Source organism: Bacillus rossius, chromosome 15, assembly GCF_032445375.1.
Source record: "Bacillus rossius redtenbacheri isolate Brsri chromosome 15, Brsri_v3, whole genome shotgun sequence".
Taxonomy (NCBI): domain Eukaryota; kingdom Metazoa; phylum Arthropoda; class Insecta; order Phasmatodea; family Bacillidae; genus Bacillus; species Bacillus rossius.
Window position 1 is genome coordinate 42,114,395 of NC_086342.1, and position 17,269 is coordinate 42,131,663.

The 17,269-nt window shown below is 40.2% G+C and overlaps 1 protein-coding gene across 1 annotated transcript in view; it reads left to right on the forward strand.

Annotated features, from left to right (window-relative positions):
• The window catches only part of LOC134539480 (serine protease filzig), a 37,588-nt gene extending 27,615 nt beyond the window's left edge, over window positions 1-9,973 (forward strand). Inside the window, exons 4-7 of the mRNA XM_063381550.1 lie at window positions 273-459; window positions 4,096-4,361; window positions 5,298-5,452; window positions 9,547-9,973. Of these exons, the coding sequence (XP_063237620.1) occupies window positions 273-459; window positions 4,096-4,361; window positions 5,298-5,452; window positions 9,547-9,711 (773 nt within the window). The 3' untranslated portion in view covers window positions 9,712-9,973. The remainder of the gene's footprint in view (window positions 1-272; window positions 460-4,095; window positions 4,362-5,297; window positions 5,453-9,546) is intronic.
• The last annotated feature ends 7,296 nt before the right edge of the window (window positions 9,974-17,269 follow it).

Genomic DNA, 17,269 nt, shown 5'->3' on the forward strand with positions numbered 1-17,269 from the left:
CTTTGGTTTTAGTATTATGTGATAGGAACACCGCATAGACCGACATGGAGCCCTAAAATAATCAATCATCGTTATTCAAGACTGCAACTAGCGAAAGAGAAAAATGGTGATCAACCATATTTCAGTCTCTTAATGTGATAAATTAGATAGTAATTCGTAACAATGGGATGCTGCTATTTCCGATTATTCAAGGGGATGCTCTGCCGGCTGTTTGTAAGCAGACAGAGCAGTGTTGTAGAGGGTTGATGTGCAGATGGATGCTGTGCCGGCAGAGTGCGGCGTGAGGCCACTCATGAAGAACGGCCGCATCGTGGGAGGAAAGGGAGCTACATTCGGCGCTTGGCCTTGGCAGGTGCTGGTCAAGGAGTCCACGTGGCTCGGACTCTTCACCAAGAACAAGTGCGGTGGCGTGCTTATCACCGCCCGGTTTGTCATCACTGCGGCCCACTGCCAGCCAGGGTACGTTGCATAGTTGTGTTTCATTGGCAGTAGCTGTCTCAAGGTGAGTGGTTAGGTGGTGGTTTTGCATCCAGGTTGAATATAACAGTATCATATGAAGGGATATTGTATTAAGATAGCATTGCATTACATGAAGAGTGCGATAGTGCCTTACGATCATATAGTATAGAGTCAATCATTGTTTCTATTGTAAACTACTCGACATGCGCTGTTATTGTATCATTCGCAAGCCTGTTAACATTGTTTAGCTAGGCTGGATATTGCCAATTATAAAAAGCTACAAGAATGGTTGTTAATTATGGAGCTCTTGAAACATGTCGCTTGGAGTGTTTGAATTGGTAATGAGCAAAAATCTTACAGGTTAAAGATGTATTTTTTTAGTATTCTTATGAATTTTGAATGCTTATTATAAGTATTAAAAATATTTTAAAAAAAATTATAAGTTTGTTTCATAATATGTAGTAGGTATATATAGTTCATATGGTAACACCGGATTGCGGATTGGGAATAGGAGTCAGTCACCATCCTGGATGATCTTAATCTCATCCTGCATTTTGGATGACCTTCACCTCACCAATCATCGTCAATGACCTTGACCTTTACTGGCTAACAAATTGAAGAATTCCTTTACGTTGCAATTTGTTATTGTCATAACCACTAAGCACCCCACTCCCCAGTCACCATTTAAAATTTATCCCTTTTTCTTTCTCAATGTACTTTTTTTAGTCATATAGGTGGTGGAATGTAGATATTGAAATGACTTGGTTGAGGAGAGCAAAGTTACATCACAGCTGTGTTCTTATGTGGCAACAGTGAGATCTAAGCCTCTAGGTGCCTCCAGGCTCCATTACTATCCGACAACACACATCCACTCTGCTAGCCGGGAGTAGCGATACTAGAACTGAAGGGACTTGTAGGTAGGTAAACTGGGTGTGAAAAGACTGTTAGAGGGATAAACTGGGTGTGAAAGGACTTGTAGGGTGGTAAACTGTGAGTGATAGAACTTGTAGGTAGGTAGGTAGTTAAAATTGTAGTACAGGGACTTGTAGGTAGGTAAACTGGGAGTGAAGTTACTTGTTGGTAAGTAAATAGGGAGTGAGGGGTATTGTAGGTAGGTAAACTGGGAGTGAAGGGACTCGTAGGTAGCTTAACTGGGAGTGAAGGGACTTGTAGGTAGTTAGGTAAAATTGTAGTACAGGCAGGGGCGCAACAACTAAATTTTCAAAGGGGGGGCAATATACCTTTTTATAAAGAATCATCGATCCCCCCTATTGAAGCGGGGGTCCGGGGGTTCTCCCCCGGGAAAATTTGTATTTCAAGGTGGAAAATGGTGCTATTTAAGCAGTTTTATTATCTAAAAATTAATTACACAGCAATTTCTTTGCCCCTGTTTGCCCCCACTTCAAGGTTTCAGAGGGGGGCAAAATACCCTTGCCCCCCCCCCCCCCCTGTTGTTGCGCCCCTGAGTACAGGGACTTGTAGGTAGGTAAACTGGGAATGAAGGAACTTGTAGGTAGGTAAATTGAGCATGAAGGGACTTGTGGGTAGGCAAACTGGGAGTGAAGGGACTTGTAGGATAGTAAACTGTGAGTGATAGGACTTGTAGGTAGGTAAAATGGTAGTAAAGGGACTTCTAGGTAGGTAAACTGGGAGGGAATAGACTTGCAGGTGGACAATCTAGTAGTGAAGGGACATGTATGTAGCTTAACATCGCTGCTTCCCGGCCCTCAACCATATTGCTTGCACATGGAACATAGAAATTGTTGCTACTGTTTGTTCCTAGAGTGTGTCACTTCTCCTTGTTTCATGCATTCCTATTAGCAACCATAGAAAACAATTTTTTCAGCATGTGCTGTTATATATCCTTCATATAAAATAATTACAAGTTAGAATATGTGTTATTATTTTACATATTTTTAATACAAACTGTAGTGTATGTCTCGGTGGTCGAGTATTCAAAGACGCAAGTTTTAATACTTAAAAGTCCGATGAGTCATGAGTCAAAAAACAATGTTAGGTATTTATAATATCGACCTTAAGTATATGAAACAGAGTGATACTTGGCACAATCTAGGAACAAACAACATCACTAAGCTCTCTGTTTCACGGGCAAATTAGTTGGTCGAGGGCGAGGTCAGCTATTTTTACCTACCTACAAGTACATTCACTCCCAGTTTACCTACCTACAAGTTCCTTGACTCTCAGTTTACCGACCTACAAATACATTCACTCCCAGTTTACCTACCTACAAGTTCCTTGACTCTCAGTTTACCGACCTACAAATACATTTACTCCCAGTTTACCTACATACAAGTTCATTCACTCCCAGTTTACCTACCTACAAGTTCCTTGACTCTCAGTTTACCGACCTACAAATACATTTACTCCCAGTTTACCTACATACAAGTTCATTCACTCCCATTTCACCTACTTACAAGTCCCTTCCCTGACAGTTTACCTACCTACAAGTCCCTTTCCTCCCAGGTTACCTTCAAGATGGTGGCCATAACAATAATTGCATGGTTACCTAACAATTTCAAATGGCGGTCAAGTCGTCCTTATGGTCGAGGTATTACCTCAAAATGGGAATGTTTCCCTCGAAATAGGTAAATTGTTATTTTTTGATATTTTATGCAGAATTTTTTCCCTAAGAACTATAAATTTTGGCGGATTTAGGCCAATTTTTGGCTTATTTGTAGGAATTATGAGTCATTTATGGCAAGTTTATTTTAAGTCAAGTTCAAAGTTCAATGTCAAGGTCATCCAACATGACCTTCGTTGTATCACAATCCAAGATGGCGGCTACAATCCTCCCAATCATTTCTTAAACCCTGGTCTCGGAATCCCTTTTTAATACTTCTAATGTTTTCCTAATTATAATGTAAAATAGTAAAATATATGTACTGTATAACTAGAAATTATTTGCGAACTTACATCGAATTTGCCAAAAGATACATAAACGTTTGCGAGTGGAGCAGAAATAGTTTCCACATAATTAAAAAAAAAAAATTATATATATTACAATTCTGATGAGGTAGGTCTCTCACTGGTCCTTCCCAATTTTGGAAAAAATTTTGTTCATAAAACAAAACAAAAAGTAACAAGTGGTCAATTTATTTACAAAAGTTACCCACAGTCCTTCTTTAATTGGTATTTTGAGTAGGATCAATTCACTAACAATATAGAGAAATGCATTCTTTTTTGTAGTTATGCTTCTTACGGTGCTTCGAGGGTAAAACTGTAATAAGCAACAGTAATGAGGTTAAATTGATGAGCACCACAGATGAAAGTTAAACATGATGAAATCTAAAGTGCAAGCCCGTTTCTGTTGTACCCACATGCCGAAATCGTCTAAATAGCCAAACGCATGTCGGCATTAACCCGTATTATTAGGTTACATTTCATTAGGGGACGTACTAAGCACACATAAGAAACAATAAATTTTAGTTATAGAAAAACTATTCTAGAATAAAATAAAAAATAATTGCAATTATTTAAATACATTATAATCCTGGGATTACAAAACAGCTAGTGGTCGAGCTGTGAGTGGTAAGTGCTCGAACAGTCTGGAATAAGTGGTCGAGCAGTGAGTGGTAAGTTTTTGAGGAGTAAGTCATGAGTGGTGGGTGTGCACAGGTTCCTGGCCAACCTGGTGGCCGTGATGGGGGAGTTCGACATAAGCGGCGAGCTGGAATCTCGGCGCTCCGTCACGAAGAACGTGAAGCGCGTGATAGTGCACCGTCAGTACGATGCTGCCACCTTCGCCAACGACCTGTCGCTGCTGGAGCTGGACACACCCGTGGCCTTCGACAAGCACATCGTGCCCATCTGCATGCCTCGCGACGGCGAGGACTTCACGGGCCGCATGGCCACGGTCACGGGCTGGGGCCGCCTCAAGTACGGTGCGTGCTCTCTTTGTCTACTTTTCTCCTTGTCTCCTTGTATTCTTCTCTCCTTCTCTCCTTCCCTTCTTCTCTCCTTCTCACCAGCATAGCATCGTGTCCATCTGCATGCCTCGCGATGGCGAGGACTTCACGGGCCGCATGGCCACGGTCACGGGCTGGGGCCGCCTCAAGTACGGTGCGTGCTCTCTTTGTCTACTTTTCTCCTTGTCTCCTTGTATTCTTCTCTCCTTCTCTCCTTCCCTTCTTCTCTCCTTCTCACCAGCATAGCATCGTGTCCATCTGCATGCCTCGCGATGGCGAGGACTTCACGGGCCGCATGGCCACGGTCACGGGCTGGGGCCGCCTCAAGTACGGTGCGTGCTCTCTTTGTCTACTTTTCTCCTTGTCTCCTTGTATTCTTCTCTCCTTCTCTCCTTCCCTTCTTCTCTCCTTCTCACCAGCATAGCATCGTGTCCATCTGCATGCCTCGCGACGGCGAGGACTTCACGGGCCTGGACCAGTACATACATACATAAACTTGCAAGTAAGATCCATATGATGTTATGTTAAAGAGCTGTGAGCATGACCTAAGGAATTGTATTTTATTAGCTGAAAACCTGTTCTGAGTAAAGGTATGTTTTGGAGCTGTAGGCCTGCTATGTGTATTGATATGTACAGAAACTGTATGCCTACTTAGAGGGATGGTATTTTTCGGAACTGTGACCATGCTAAGAGTTATGTTATATTTAGGAGCTACGAGCCTGCTATGAGTGATGATATGTTCAGGGATTGTAAGTCTGCTCAGAGTGATGGAATATTAAGGAGCTACGAGCCTGCTCTAAAAGATTATTTGTTCAGGATCTACGAGCTGCTCTGAGTGATGGTATTTTTAGGAGCTATAAAACTGCTCTGAGTGATGCAAGCTTTCTAAGCGTTGAGCTTGTTGGGTTGCAGGCGGGGGTGTTCCGAGCGTGCTGCAGGAAGTGCAAGTGCCCATCATAGAGAACTCTGTCTGCCAGGAGATGTTCCACACAGCGGGACATTCCAAGGTCATTCTCAGTAGCTTCATGTGCGCTGGCTACGCGAATGGCCAGCGAGACTCATGTGAGGTTAGTCACAATAATACATTTTCTTTTGTTAATTGAGCAGCTGTCTTTACATTTGCTAAAATTTCTTAATCAATTTAACTACATATTTTATGTGCTTAGATCTGGTGGCATCTTGGCGATATTCATGTGATGATACCAGACATCATACTTCATCAAAATATATTTAGATTATTGCTATTTAAGGATTATCTTTTATTTTCCATAGATTTTATTTTAAAACTCTATTGTTAATCTCTTTTGTAAATAATTAAATCACATATTTCTTTTAAACTAAGTCCGAACATAGTTGTTCAATTCAAATTCATTAAACTTGCACACTAAGATTATTCTTAATAGCATAATCATATGGGAAAAACTTTCATGGTACTGCACAGACTTAGACATAGTTTTTGAAGTAGTTTTGGGTCCACCCACTAGATAGTAGCTTTTATAATATATTACTAACATAACTATATTGAATGTGAAAATAATTGCATCGGCTATTAAAAGGCAAAAAATAAACTAGTGAAAATTAATTCACTTTATTTTGGTGACCAAATATTTTGTAATGTGGCATTACAGAAATACTGCATATCCTACTCAATTATATAGAATTTTTTATTACAAAAGAGTATTAAGTGTTTTTTGGACAGTTAGAATTTCTTTTACCAATCAACTAGTTTGCAGCATACCACCAATTGGCTGCAAGCTGCGCCCCGGAACCAACCCCTTCACCACCGCTGCCCAATGGCAGAAAGAACTAACAGGGAAGTTGACAATGACAACCATCCACAACAGAACAAGCTTCTACACCACGAACACAAGAGACCAAAAGTACTTGTAAAACAAACTGGACCAACTATGATTCAAACCATTTACACACCTCTGCACAGACGAGAAAACAGACAGACTCGTCATAAAACGACTACCTGCCTCTACCACGCCCAAGGAGGTAAAGGAAGAACTTCTGAACCTCAACTTACCTGTGTCTACTGTGACGAAACAACCATTCCTAGTTAATACTACCAAACAAGGGGATGCAGCTCCCTACTTCTCACTAAAGAACCTGGGCTGCTGGTACTTCCAAGTTGAGTGCTACCTGGCTCTGGTAGCATGCTCCAGTGCCAACTAACAACCAACAGGGCATCCATCAACACCACAACCACACATGTTTGCCAGGACACAGCATGCTTTAAATGCGCTGGACCCATCGGTCCAAAAGCTGCGCAGGAAACACCAACAAATGTGTGAACTGCGGGGGACTGCACCTTGCGACATCAACTGACTGCATAGACCTACAGGCATACCATAGACATCACCCCTCAACGACAACCTGCAACACAGACACTCACAGAGGCCCCTCGGTACCTTCCCTGCTGACAGGCAATGCTGGAACTCGATAAGCCCAGAACCCAGGACCATCCCCTCCCCAACCCACATCCACTCCTCCATCCTCCTCACAGAGACCAGCAACCTCCACATTTCAAACAACCATTGACTCAGACACCACCTCCATATCATCCATGCTCAAGGACATCATCACTCTCATCAGAGAGTACTTACCACTCATTCGAAACATCATGACGGCTCTTTCCCAAGCTTGCAGCCCCTCGGAGAAATTCGAGGTGCTACTACAAGCTCTTGTAAGTTTATTTGATGGATTCCACCCCTTCCCTTAAGATCCTTATCTGAGATACATTTTTTCTCTCCCCCAAACTCTCTTGCCTACACCTTATCCATGAACACTCACCTGATTTCGCAACCCTTTAAGAAAAATGGCTCTCACCAACATCTCTACACAGATACCGAGATATCCCGTCCACTGTGTCGACCACGATGGTCGGGGTGGAGGGAGGAGTGATACTACTCATCCAAAACACCTTATCCCACCATTGGTGCCAAATCCCTCACTCCCCCATGGCCGGCCGAGATGGTGGCCTTGCATCTCTACGGACTGACTTACTCCCTGACGTTGGTCTTCCTGTATCTCCCTTCCCAATTCGTCTTTCCCACCCCCGACATTGTTGCCCTTGGACAGCTCGACACTCATGTTGTACTGGCTGGGGACTTCAATGCCACCTATCCTCACTGGGGCTGCATCGCAGCAAATTGAAAAGGCAGCTTCCTCCTTTAACTCCTCCGGCACACTCACCTCTCTCTTCAGCTCCTCCCAACCCATCCTTCTACCCTACCCAAAATCATCATTCTCGCCCTCTCCTCCCCTCTCCCCATTATCACTGACCTCACCACCATCACCACTGGTATCTCCGACCACCTACTCATCCTGGGATCCCTCCATTTCCACCCCCAAACCAACTTCCGCCTGCCCCACTATGACTTCGTAAAGCTCACACTCTCATTCGATGTTCCCAAGCACATCAATGCCAATGTCATCACCTTTTCCAAGGCAATCTATGTGACTGCCTCTACCTACATCCCCATCACCACCCTCCACAACACCACCCCCTTTCTCCTTCCTCAAGACGAAGTGTCCCTGCGAAACTGCTTCCATGGCCTCTGGCAGGCAAGCTGTATCTCGTTGCACCTGAGGGTGTACCTCCTGCTGTGTGGATGGTGTCGAAGGATGGTTGCAGAGTGAAAGACCCGCCTGGAGACAGCACCTCCAGAATCTCACTGCCACATCCAGCTCCCTGTGGTCATACATCTGCCGACTCAAATCAGTCCCGACCACCATCCCTCCCCTCACCACACCCACTGGGATGGCGAAGACAGCACCAGAGATATCTGAGGCTGTCGCTGCCTACCTCACCACCACCTTTGTTTCTACCCAGTGCCCCACCCTGTCCCCCTGCCCTACACCCCCTTTTCCCCTCATAAACCCCTTCGAAGTCTAATTTATCCTACCCAAATCCACATCCATAGTGTTCCTCACCCACATCATCAATTCCATGTTTCTCCTATGTCACCATCCTACACAGTAGAAAACGGCCATAGTTTCCCGATCCCAAAACCAGGCGAACTACCATCTCTCCCCTGTTCCTGTCATCCTATCTTTCTACTCCCTAGGTCGCAGAGAGGATCATCCACAAACCAGGTCAACTCCCTCAACCTCCTTCCACATCACCAGTTTGACTTCTGCCCTCAGCACTCCACCATCCACATCATTGCCCGTGTGGAACTCCTGATGTCTCAGGGATTTGCCAGGAGACAGCACACTGGCATGGTACTCCTCGACCTAGCTAGAGCCTTCGACTCTGTCCCCCACTTCCAACTGATCCAGCACCGTTCCTCCATTGACATTTCACCTCACCTCGTGTGTCTCTTTTGCTCGTTCGAGTAAAGATTACCCCACCTAACCCAATACAGCAGAGATCCCTGAGGGCACAATGCTCTCCCGCCTCCTATTCACCCTCCACATCGCAGACCTCAACTCCCCCCCCCCCCTACCGGATGTGTTGATAAAGCTAAACAAAACCCTTTGCATGTTCAAAAGCGATAGTGAAAGGCTGCTTATGAGGGTGTCAGACAACATCAGTAATTACTGGCTGGATATTGATGCATGGCATTATGTCAGCAAGTGTAGAGGTAAGTATGCACTAGGCTCATGTTCGTGTCTATAGGACACAGTGGAGGATGATGGTGGTGGAAATATACATCACCATTATGTTCTGTGGTTCTATGTCTCGCATATCACCCATTGAATGTAGTCTAGGTGGTTACAATAGGTCTTTGAACCTGTTCAAAAAGAGACCACAGAGGGCTCCTGATGATATAGAGGGAAGATAACTGTATGTTTGCATTGTGACACAAAGAACCAAATATGCTAGAGTGGAGATAGGGTGGTTAAGAATATCCATTTACTTGGTTTAAAAAGGTGACACCAGAGGAAGCTTATCATTAAGTGAGAAGACAATATGATTGTAATGAAACACAAAAAAAAAAATTATCAAGTTAGAAGATAAGGCAGTTGAAAGAGGACTTTGCGAGTGTTTTCATGACGAAAGTGCTGATGATGAAAGGAGGTAATTGCAGTTATGTGCTGGTAGCTCCAGTGTGGAGATAGGCTCATTGTACTGATAGCTTCGCATTACACAGCACCAAGTGAACCAGTGTGGAGATAGTTGTGGTCAACAAGACTGTTGTGCGTGTTACAGGGTGACAGTGGAGGGCCGCTGATGATGGAGCGAGATGACGGCCGCTATGTGCTGGTAGGCACAGTATCACACGGCATCAAGTGCGCGGCTCCATACCTGCCGGGAGTCTACATGCGCACTACTTACTACAAGCCCTGGCTGCGTAGTATCACCGGTGTGCAGTGACCTGGTCGACACAGTGGGGTCAATAGGTGCCATGTTCCCATCCCCATCCACAAGACTTTTACGATGCAACTATTCTGAATTGATCTCCACTTGACCCTGCATTCGGAAAGACTTGAAACGCATATTAAGATGACTTGCCTTTTGTACATAAAGAATTTGTGATTTAGTATTTATATTTAGCCTAATATTATAAAAATATAGTGTGATTATGTTTGTTCATTGTTTCTGAACTAAAAACTAAAATTACAAACGAATTTCAAAACCTTTGCTATTCTTATAAAACTACTTATTCCAGCTTTAAATGTGATATGTTTTATTACTAAAACATTTTTTTATTTATTTTATATAGAGCTATATTTCTAAAAAAAAAAAAAAAAAATTCTGAAAATTACCAAATTAATGCTTTTCTTGGATTACACTAATGAATAATAATAATAATAAACATTTTGCTCTGGTATTACCAGATGAACTGGCATCTGGAGCACATGAGCTTTCAAAATATTTTATCTTATATACATTATCCATACCTCGCAAGTAATAATGATTTTCAATGTCAATACATATCAACACAGTAATGGTTAAATAAATTATAGCTTGAAGGCCAGATACGAAAACAATAGCTGTAAATGGAAATCATTTTAGATACAGGTATTCAGTGGCGTATCCAGGATTTTGGTTTGGGAGGGGCTTAACCCAGCTGAGGCTAGGCTTTATCAAGGCAAACACGAAACACTAAAACAATAGAGGACCCAGATGCTTTTGGAGGGGGCTTGAGTCCCTTACCCCCCCCCCCCCCCCCTCTGGATCCGCTACTGCAGGTATTCATAATGATTTTTAACAGTGATATTAAAATGTTAAGAATCACTATATAGTGGTGGGAGTTGATTAAGAATCAGTACCTATATGAATAAAAAATTTCAAGTTATGTTTGAATAAATTATGAAACCTATTGTCCTTGTAAATTTGTATGTTGATAGGAATGCAATTTTAAGGTACGTACATAATGCCATATGATTTTAGTATTGAACTAAGAAAAAAAATCATTTTCAAATTATACAATTTATTTGATTTTTCTGGTGTGAAAATATCGGGAAAAAATTTTTCTTTATTTTTCGATGAGATCAAAAACTAATTCTGTTTCTGACGAAATAACTTACGTAAGCTGTGACTAATGTAGGTACTTAGTGTTTTTTTTATTAAACTCCATACTATTAGGAAATACAAAAGTTTCTTGATTGCACCAAGCATCACTGATTAAAATCAGATAATATATCTCATTGGTTTGCCTAAAATCATCTAGGTAATAATTATGTATTAAGATTTTTTTAATATTTATTAGGAAAATATTTTAAGACACTGTAGAATTTGATCCATCAAATGTTTACATTTCTATTATTGCTCAAAAGACAAAAAAAAAATCATAATTTAGCTGTAGACTATCTTGCAGTATCTACTATTTCCTTTTAAAGTATTTTTTTATGATAGGTATTCATTTTATTTTCGACTCTCGTTACATATATAAAAAATATTTTCCATCATTTATATAGCTGTAGATAATATATAGGTACATTTACTTTTTTAAAACATATTTACAAATATGTAATTTTTTTTTAATACTTGATATTTTCCCTTATGCATTTGTAATTGCAAATTGAAATATAAAAAAATACAAATTCTAAAAAGTATAAATATAATCTATCTGTATAATACCTATCTACTAAATAAAAAAAAACTATTATATTTATCACAACTAAATGAACTTTTTTTATGTTTTCATGATGAAAAAGTAACTTTAACTTAATTATGTACATTTGTAGTCTGATTTGTTATTTGATTGTTGTGAAATATTTTGTTAAATAAAAAAATATATTTACAAATTGCAATTACGATCTGCTATCCTTTCGTCCAGTTCTCTGAGCATTTCCACTTTTTCCTTTAGCGTGAATTGATTTCATTTCGTGTTATCTCCAGTATCACCAATTTTGTAAGCCAAATACATTGAGGTATCGAAAAATGTCATATGAAAATTAATTCAAAACAATAACAATCCCGACACGTACTTCAAACAATACATTAGCGTGACACTTTTCTCTAAATTAATACACTTAACTCTCGAACGTCAATGTTTAGATGTATCGAATGGTGAGTTTTGTTGTTCCCGTCGCTAAGTTTATATATGATAGTGCGCACAAACGGTTTTTATTTTATTTAGAAGAGAATAGAAATTACTACATGTACTAGAGGTGTAAAAGTAACGAAAAAAGCGTACCCGTATGTATTCGTATAGACCTGAAGCAAAACTCTAGGTTTTCAATTTATTTTATTCGTTATGTAACTTCAGCGAAAATTGATTAGTTTAATTCAGAATGAGCGTGTGTACCACCAAGGAACGTAATTTTGTCGTTCTTTTGGGAAACTGAAGCTCAGTGTTGGACTGAAAGTGATAATTCTTCGCAGGTTTCACGGGCAGTTAAAATGTGCCCTCAGTTCGGGCAGGCAACTCTGCCATGTCGTGTTGTGTTTGAGACTGCAGGTAAAGCAGTGGTAACACACTGACTGCACATGCATTAGTACTCATTAGTATCGTATCATTACGTTACTCGTTACTTCTGATACCTCATAACATGCTATGTTATGTTTGAGCAACGAATCGAGTCGTGTTGCGTACGCGTACAGTATGACGTCGCGTAAATACTAACTCCATGCGTAAATAATAATAATAAATCGAGTATAAACAATTAACAATATTTGATGATTAACAGCTTTTGCTAACCAAGAAAAAAATCTCATTAGAGCAGCTTTATTATATTATCTCTTTTAAGGTAAGAACCAAAAAAACGTGAAAATACGCTATAGTAAAAAATTAAAAAATACATATTTCTAATTTGTAAAAAATACTTTCTTACCTTGTTTCTGTTCCAATCTCTTTAGCGACACACACAATAACTTTAATAAACAGTAAAAAACAAGGATGACGAATTTCCAAATCGGGGGTCACGGCAGTGCCCCCGCCAAGTCGAGCGCGAAGCAAACACTGCCGTGCCATCCTTCACTGGAACCATTTCGCCGCATTTTCAGGCCCCTATTTGAGAACCTATGGATAAGACCAGAACACAGAAATTTTCGTCATCCAGTAAGCTATAAAATCACATACTTAAAATAAAATTTCAAGTCTGTAGGTCATTTAGTTCCGAAGTTAAGCGAAAGCAATGTTTCGCATTTATGACACTCACTCACTCACTCATGATCATCAGAATAGAACTAGTACTTCCCATAAACTCAGAGAGCTTAAATTTGGTACAGAGTTAGGGTTTAATGGCCACATAAAGGGAAAACTATAAAAACTAGGATAATCGAAGATCCCGAGTACCTAGTGACCCTTATTTGAAAACACAAGAGCCCAACCAAACTATTAAAGATCGACATACCGCCTTTACAAAAAATATTCAACTTTGTTTGCCTCTTCATTTTAAGTCTAAAATCAAAGGTAGTAGTATACAAATGGGGCTCCGGGCACAGGCTCCAGGGTGAGGTGAGAGGTGCCGAGCCACATCTCTGACGTCACGTCCATCACTGACGTCACGGCGGCCATCTTGGATGAGCGTAACGGGACACAGCGTAACGGGAAAAGTTGTACCGTGACTTTGAACTTGACCCCGGCGGTCATTTTGGATCCGCCATCTTGGATGACATCATTTTGTTTTCTCGAACTTTCCGGCGTTTTGTTATCCGCCATATTGGATGATGACGTCACCGTTGCAATTTTAGTTACGGTCGCCATCTTTAACTTTTTTATTTATTATCCGATTTTAATGAAAAAATGTTTAAAATTTATAAAAAAATTCAATTAATAAAATTTAATAAATTATTTATTAAAAATTTACTTTACGACACGGAGTTCGGAGTCTTCGGTTCGAACCTGGTGAGAGCAAAAAAAATGGCGACCGAACCTTCCCCCCGTGGTGGCTGCTGGCAGACTGACTACCACCACTTTTTTTCAAAGCATATATATCGCCAGTGAGCATGACGTCATGTCCGCCATCTTGAAAATCCGTAATTTCAATGCTAGAGATTCGGGAAAAAAATTAAAAATCATTAAAAAAATTAATAAACCTAATTAAATAATAAAAAATCCTTAAAACCACTGTTGCACTTTTCGTGACGGCCGCCATCTTTAAATCACCCGCTGGAGATCACCATCTTGTTTTCGTCTGCTAGAGTGTGCTGATACCATGTTAGTATAATTATCTGGTCACCACACCTTTGACCTTGGCCTTGAAATTTGACATTGACCTTGAACTTTGACCTTGACCTTGAAATTTGACCTAGACCTTGAACTTTGACCTTGACCTTGAACTTTGACCTTGACCTTGAACTTTGACCTTGACCTTGAACTTTGACCTTGACCTTTAACTTTTTGACTTTGACCTTGACCTTAGAAATTTGACCTTGACCTTGACATTTGACCTTGACCTTGAACTTTGACCTTGACCTTGAACTTTGACCTTGACCTTGAAATTTGACTTTGTACTTGAAATTTGACTTTGCCCTTGTCGACCATCATGGATCCGACATTTCATGTTCAGTACATGCTACCAGGAGCTACCACCTGCTGGAGTACGCCATCTTGTGTGTGTACTCGTATTATAGAGTACATTTCCATCTGGATAATTTTATTCTAACCCGCTACAGTTCAGTAATCATTTATTACCGAGGTGCCCCCTGCCATCTTGAAATTCGGCCACCATCTTGAAATCATGTAATAATGTAGCTAGAAAAGTAGGAAAAAATCCAAAATTCATCAAACAAATCACTCATTAACTTACATATCGATTCGATCCGCTCCATTCCTTGGTTCGATACTCGATCGATGCAATAATGTTTAATTTTATGAAAAAAATAATAATTTCAATAAACCACATTCAACATTCTTAAAGAGACTTTAAATCCTCTACTACCGTCATCCTATCAGACATCAAGACCACCATATTGGAAATTCGTAATTGTTATGCTAGAGATTCGGGAAAAAGTTCAAAATTCATTATATAAATTTGTAATCTATATACTGATTGATTAGATCGACTAAGGTCCTTGGTTCGATCCCTGGCCGATACAATACATCTTTAATTTTAAAAAAGTTCCAGAAAAGTGTAACGTTCGAGAAATAAAACACCACAAAGTCTTTTACAAACATAATATTTATTACACAATTTCTATCCTACTACAGAATCACTTGCGAAAGCCAGCAATCTTATAAACATTTAGCCCTGCATAGACATGCAACGACTACTCCTTAGCTCCAACAGCTCCAAATGCTCCAAATGGCTCCAACAGCTCCAAATGACTCCAACAGCTCCAAATGGCTCCAAATGCTTCAAACGGCCTCCAAATGCTTGATAGCTCCAAATATCTCCAGCAGCTCCAAATGCTCCAAATAGCTCCAACAGCTCCAAATGCTCCAAAATGGCTCCAACAGCTCCAAATGCTATAAAAGGCTCCAAATGCTACAACAGCCTCCAAATGCTCCAAAAAGGCTCCAAATGCTTCAAAAGGCTCCAAAATTCTCCAACAGCTCCAACAGCTCCAAAAAGGATCCAAATGCTCCAACAGCATCCAAATGCTCCAACAGCCTCCAAATGCTTAAGACAGCTCCAAATGCTCCAAATGGCTCCAACAGCTCCAAATGCTCCAAAAGGCTCCAAATGCTACAACAGCCACCAAATGCTCCAAAGGCTCCAAATGCTCCAAATGGCTCCAACAGCTTTAAAAGGCTCCAAATGCTTCAAAAGGCTCCAATTGCTCCAACAGCTCCATCTTCAATTGGTTCCAACTGATTCCAGTTACTTTTCTTATCGAACTTGGCATGATTACTAACATGTCTTTATTAGTATACATTTTGACTGGCAGTGGTAACGTATTTTGCACCTTTAAGTTATAAGTTTTATTTAGAAATCAGATTTCGATAAATGGTTGATACCATTTGGAAAGAAAATATATTAATTTATCTTCAAGTTTATACACATACATTTAATTTAAGCCATTATTGTATGTATCCAGCTTCCTTCAGTTCTTTGAGTATGAAGGGTATTTCTTTAATGTTCGAATAGTTTCCTGCACAAAGCGATCCATGTAGTAGTCGTAGCCTGTCAACCAATATGTTAGGATCTTCCCATGAGGTATAATCAATCTCCTCTGCTGCGTTCATCATCCTTGCATGTTTATAATAAATATTATTATCTCTGGTGTCTATCGTTTTAACACCAACCACAAGGTCACTTTCGTCATCGTGCCAGTGATTATCACAAGCTTGATCAGGATAATTTATTTTATTACGACGTTTCCATCGTTTTGGTCTCAAACCACCATCACAGTATTCGCTCTTGCATGCTTTTGGTGCTTCAGCACAGTACTCAATCATGTCAGCCTTAGATGTGTCAGCACAGTCTTCGTTCATGCCAGCTTCTGATGTGTCACCACAGTCTTCAATCATGTCAGCATCACAAACTTGATCAGGATAATTTATTTTATTACGTCGTTTCCATCGTTTTGGTCTCAGACCGCCATCACAGTCTTCGATCTTGCCTGCTTTAGGTGCTTCAGTACAGTACTCAATCATGTCAGCCTCAGATGTGTCACCACAATCTTCAATCATGCCAGCTTCAGATGATTCATCAAAGTCTTCGACCTTGTAAGCTTCAGGTGGTTCTCCATCTTTCACATTTTCATGGAGACGACTAGATATTGGAGTAAATATATTTTCATTTATAATGTGGTTACAACTTCCTTCGTTTGTTTTAAATTTTAAATTATTATCTTGATCTAGATCAGTAATTTTAGCATTAGCTTTTTCGCCTTCGTTCCTCTTACGCGATGTTGTAGCCCAGTCTTCGTTATCTTTATTCATCTTAATTGTACAGGTCTTGTAATGTCTATCCAAGTAATATCTTCTACCAAAGGATTTCTGACACTGACTGCAATGAAATGGTTTTTGACAAGGACCCAAATTACACTCGCTTCTCTCATGTCGTTTAGCATTCTTTCTCAAGGTAAACACCTTGCTACAGTATCTACAGTGATGACGTTTTTATACAGCAACAAATCCCGAATCAGGATTCATATTAGTTACTGAGACTAATGCCAGACGCAAACTAAGAGTTTTAAATTAGATATATATTACTTAAAAATAATTTTTTAATTATTTCATCAGCGAGAATTAATTTATCTCATTCAAAGGTACTTGTTGCAAGTAGTTCTGCTTTTCAACAACAGATGTCGCCACATGTTACTTGCAGGTAATGCGGGATGCTCACTAACGATCGCAAAAGAAGGATGGCTTCGCTAGACTCCAAGGAGAAGGAAGTTCGTCCTTCCTGTTAGTGCTTCTTAGATTTCTCAGAGATTATTATTTGACTGAGTAATGATTTTTTTTTAATTTCCACCTGATAAAAATATTACAAGTGTTGATTAAGTAGCAGAAATTCACTAATTACATGTAACCTTGAAAAAAAATGACATGCCTCATTAAGTAAAAAAATCCTTCATACAGAGATCAATTTCT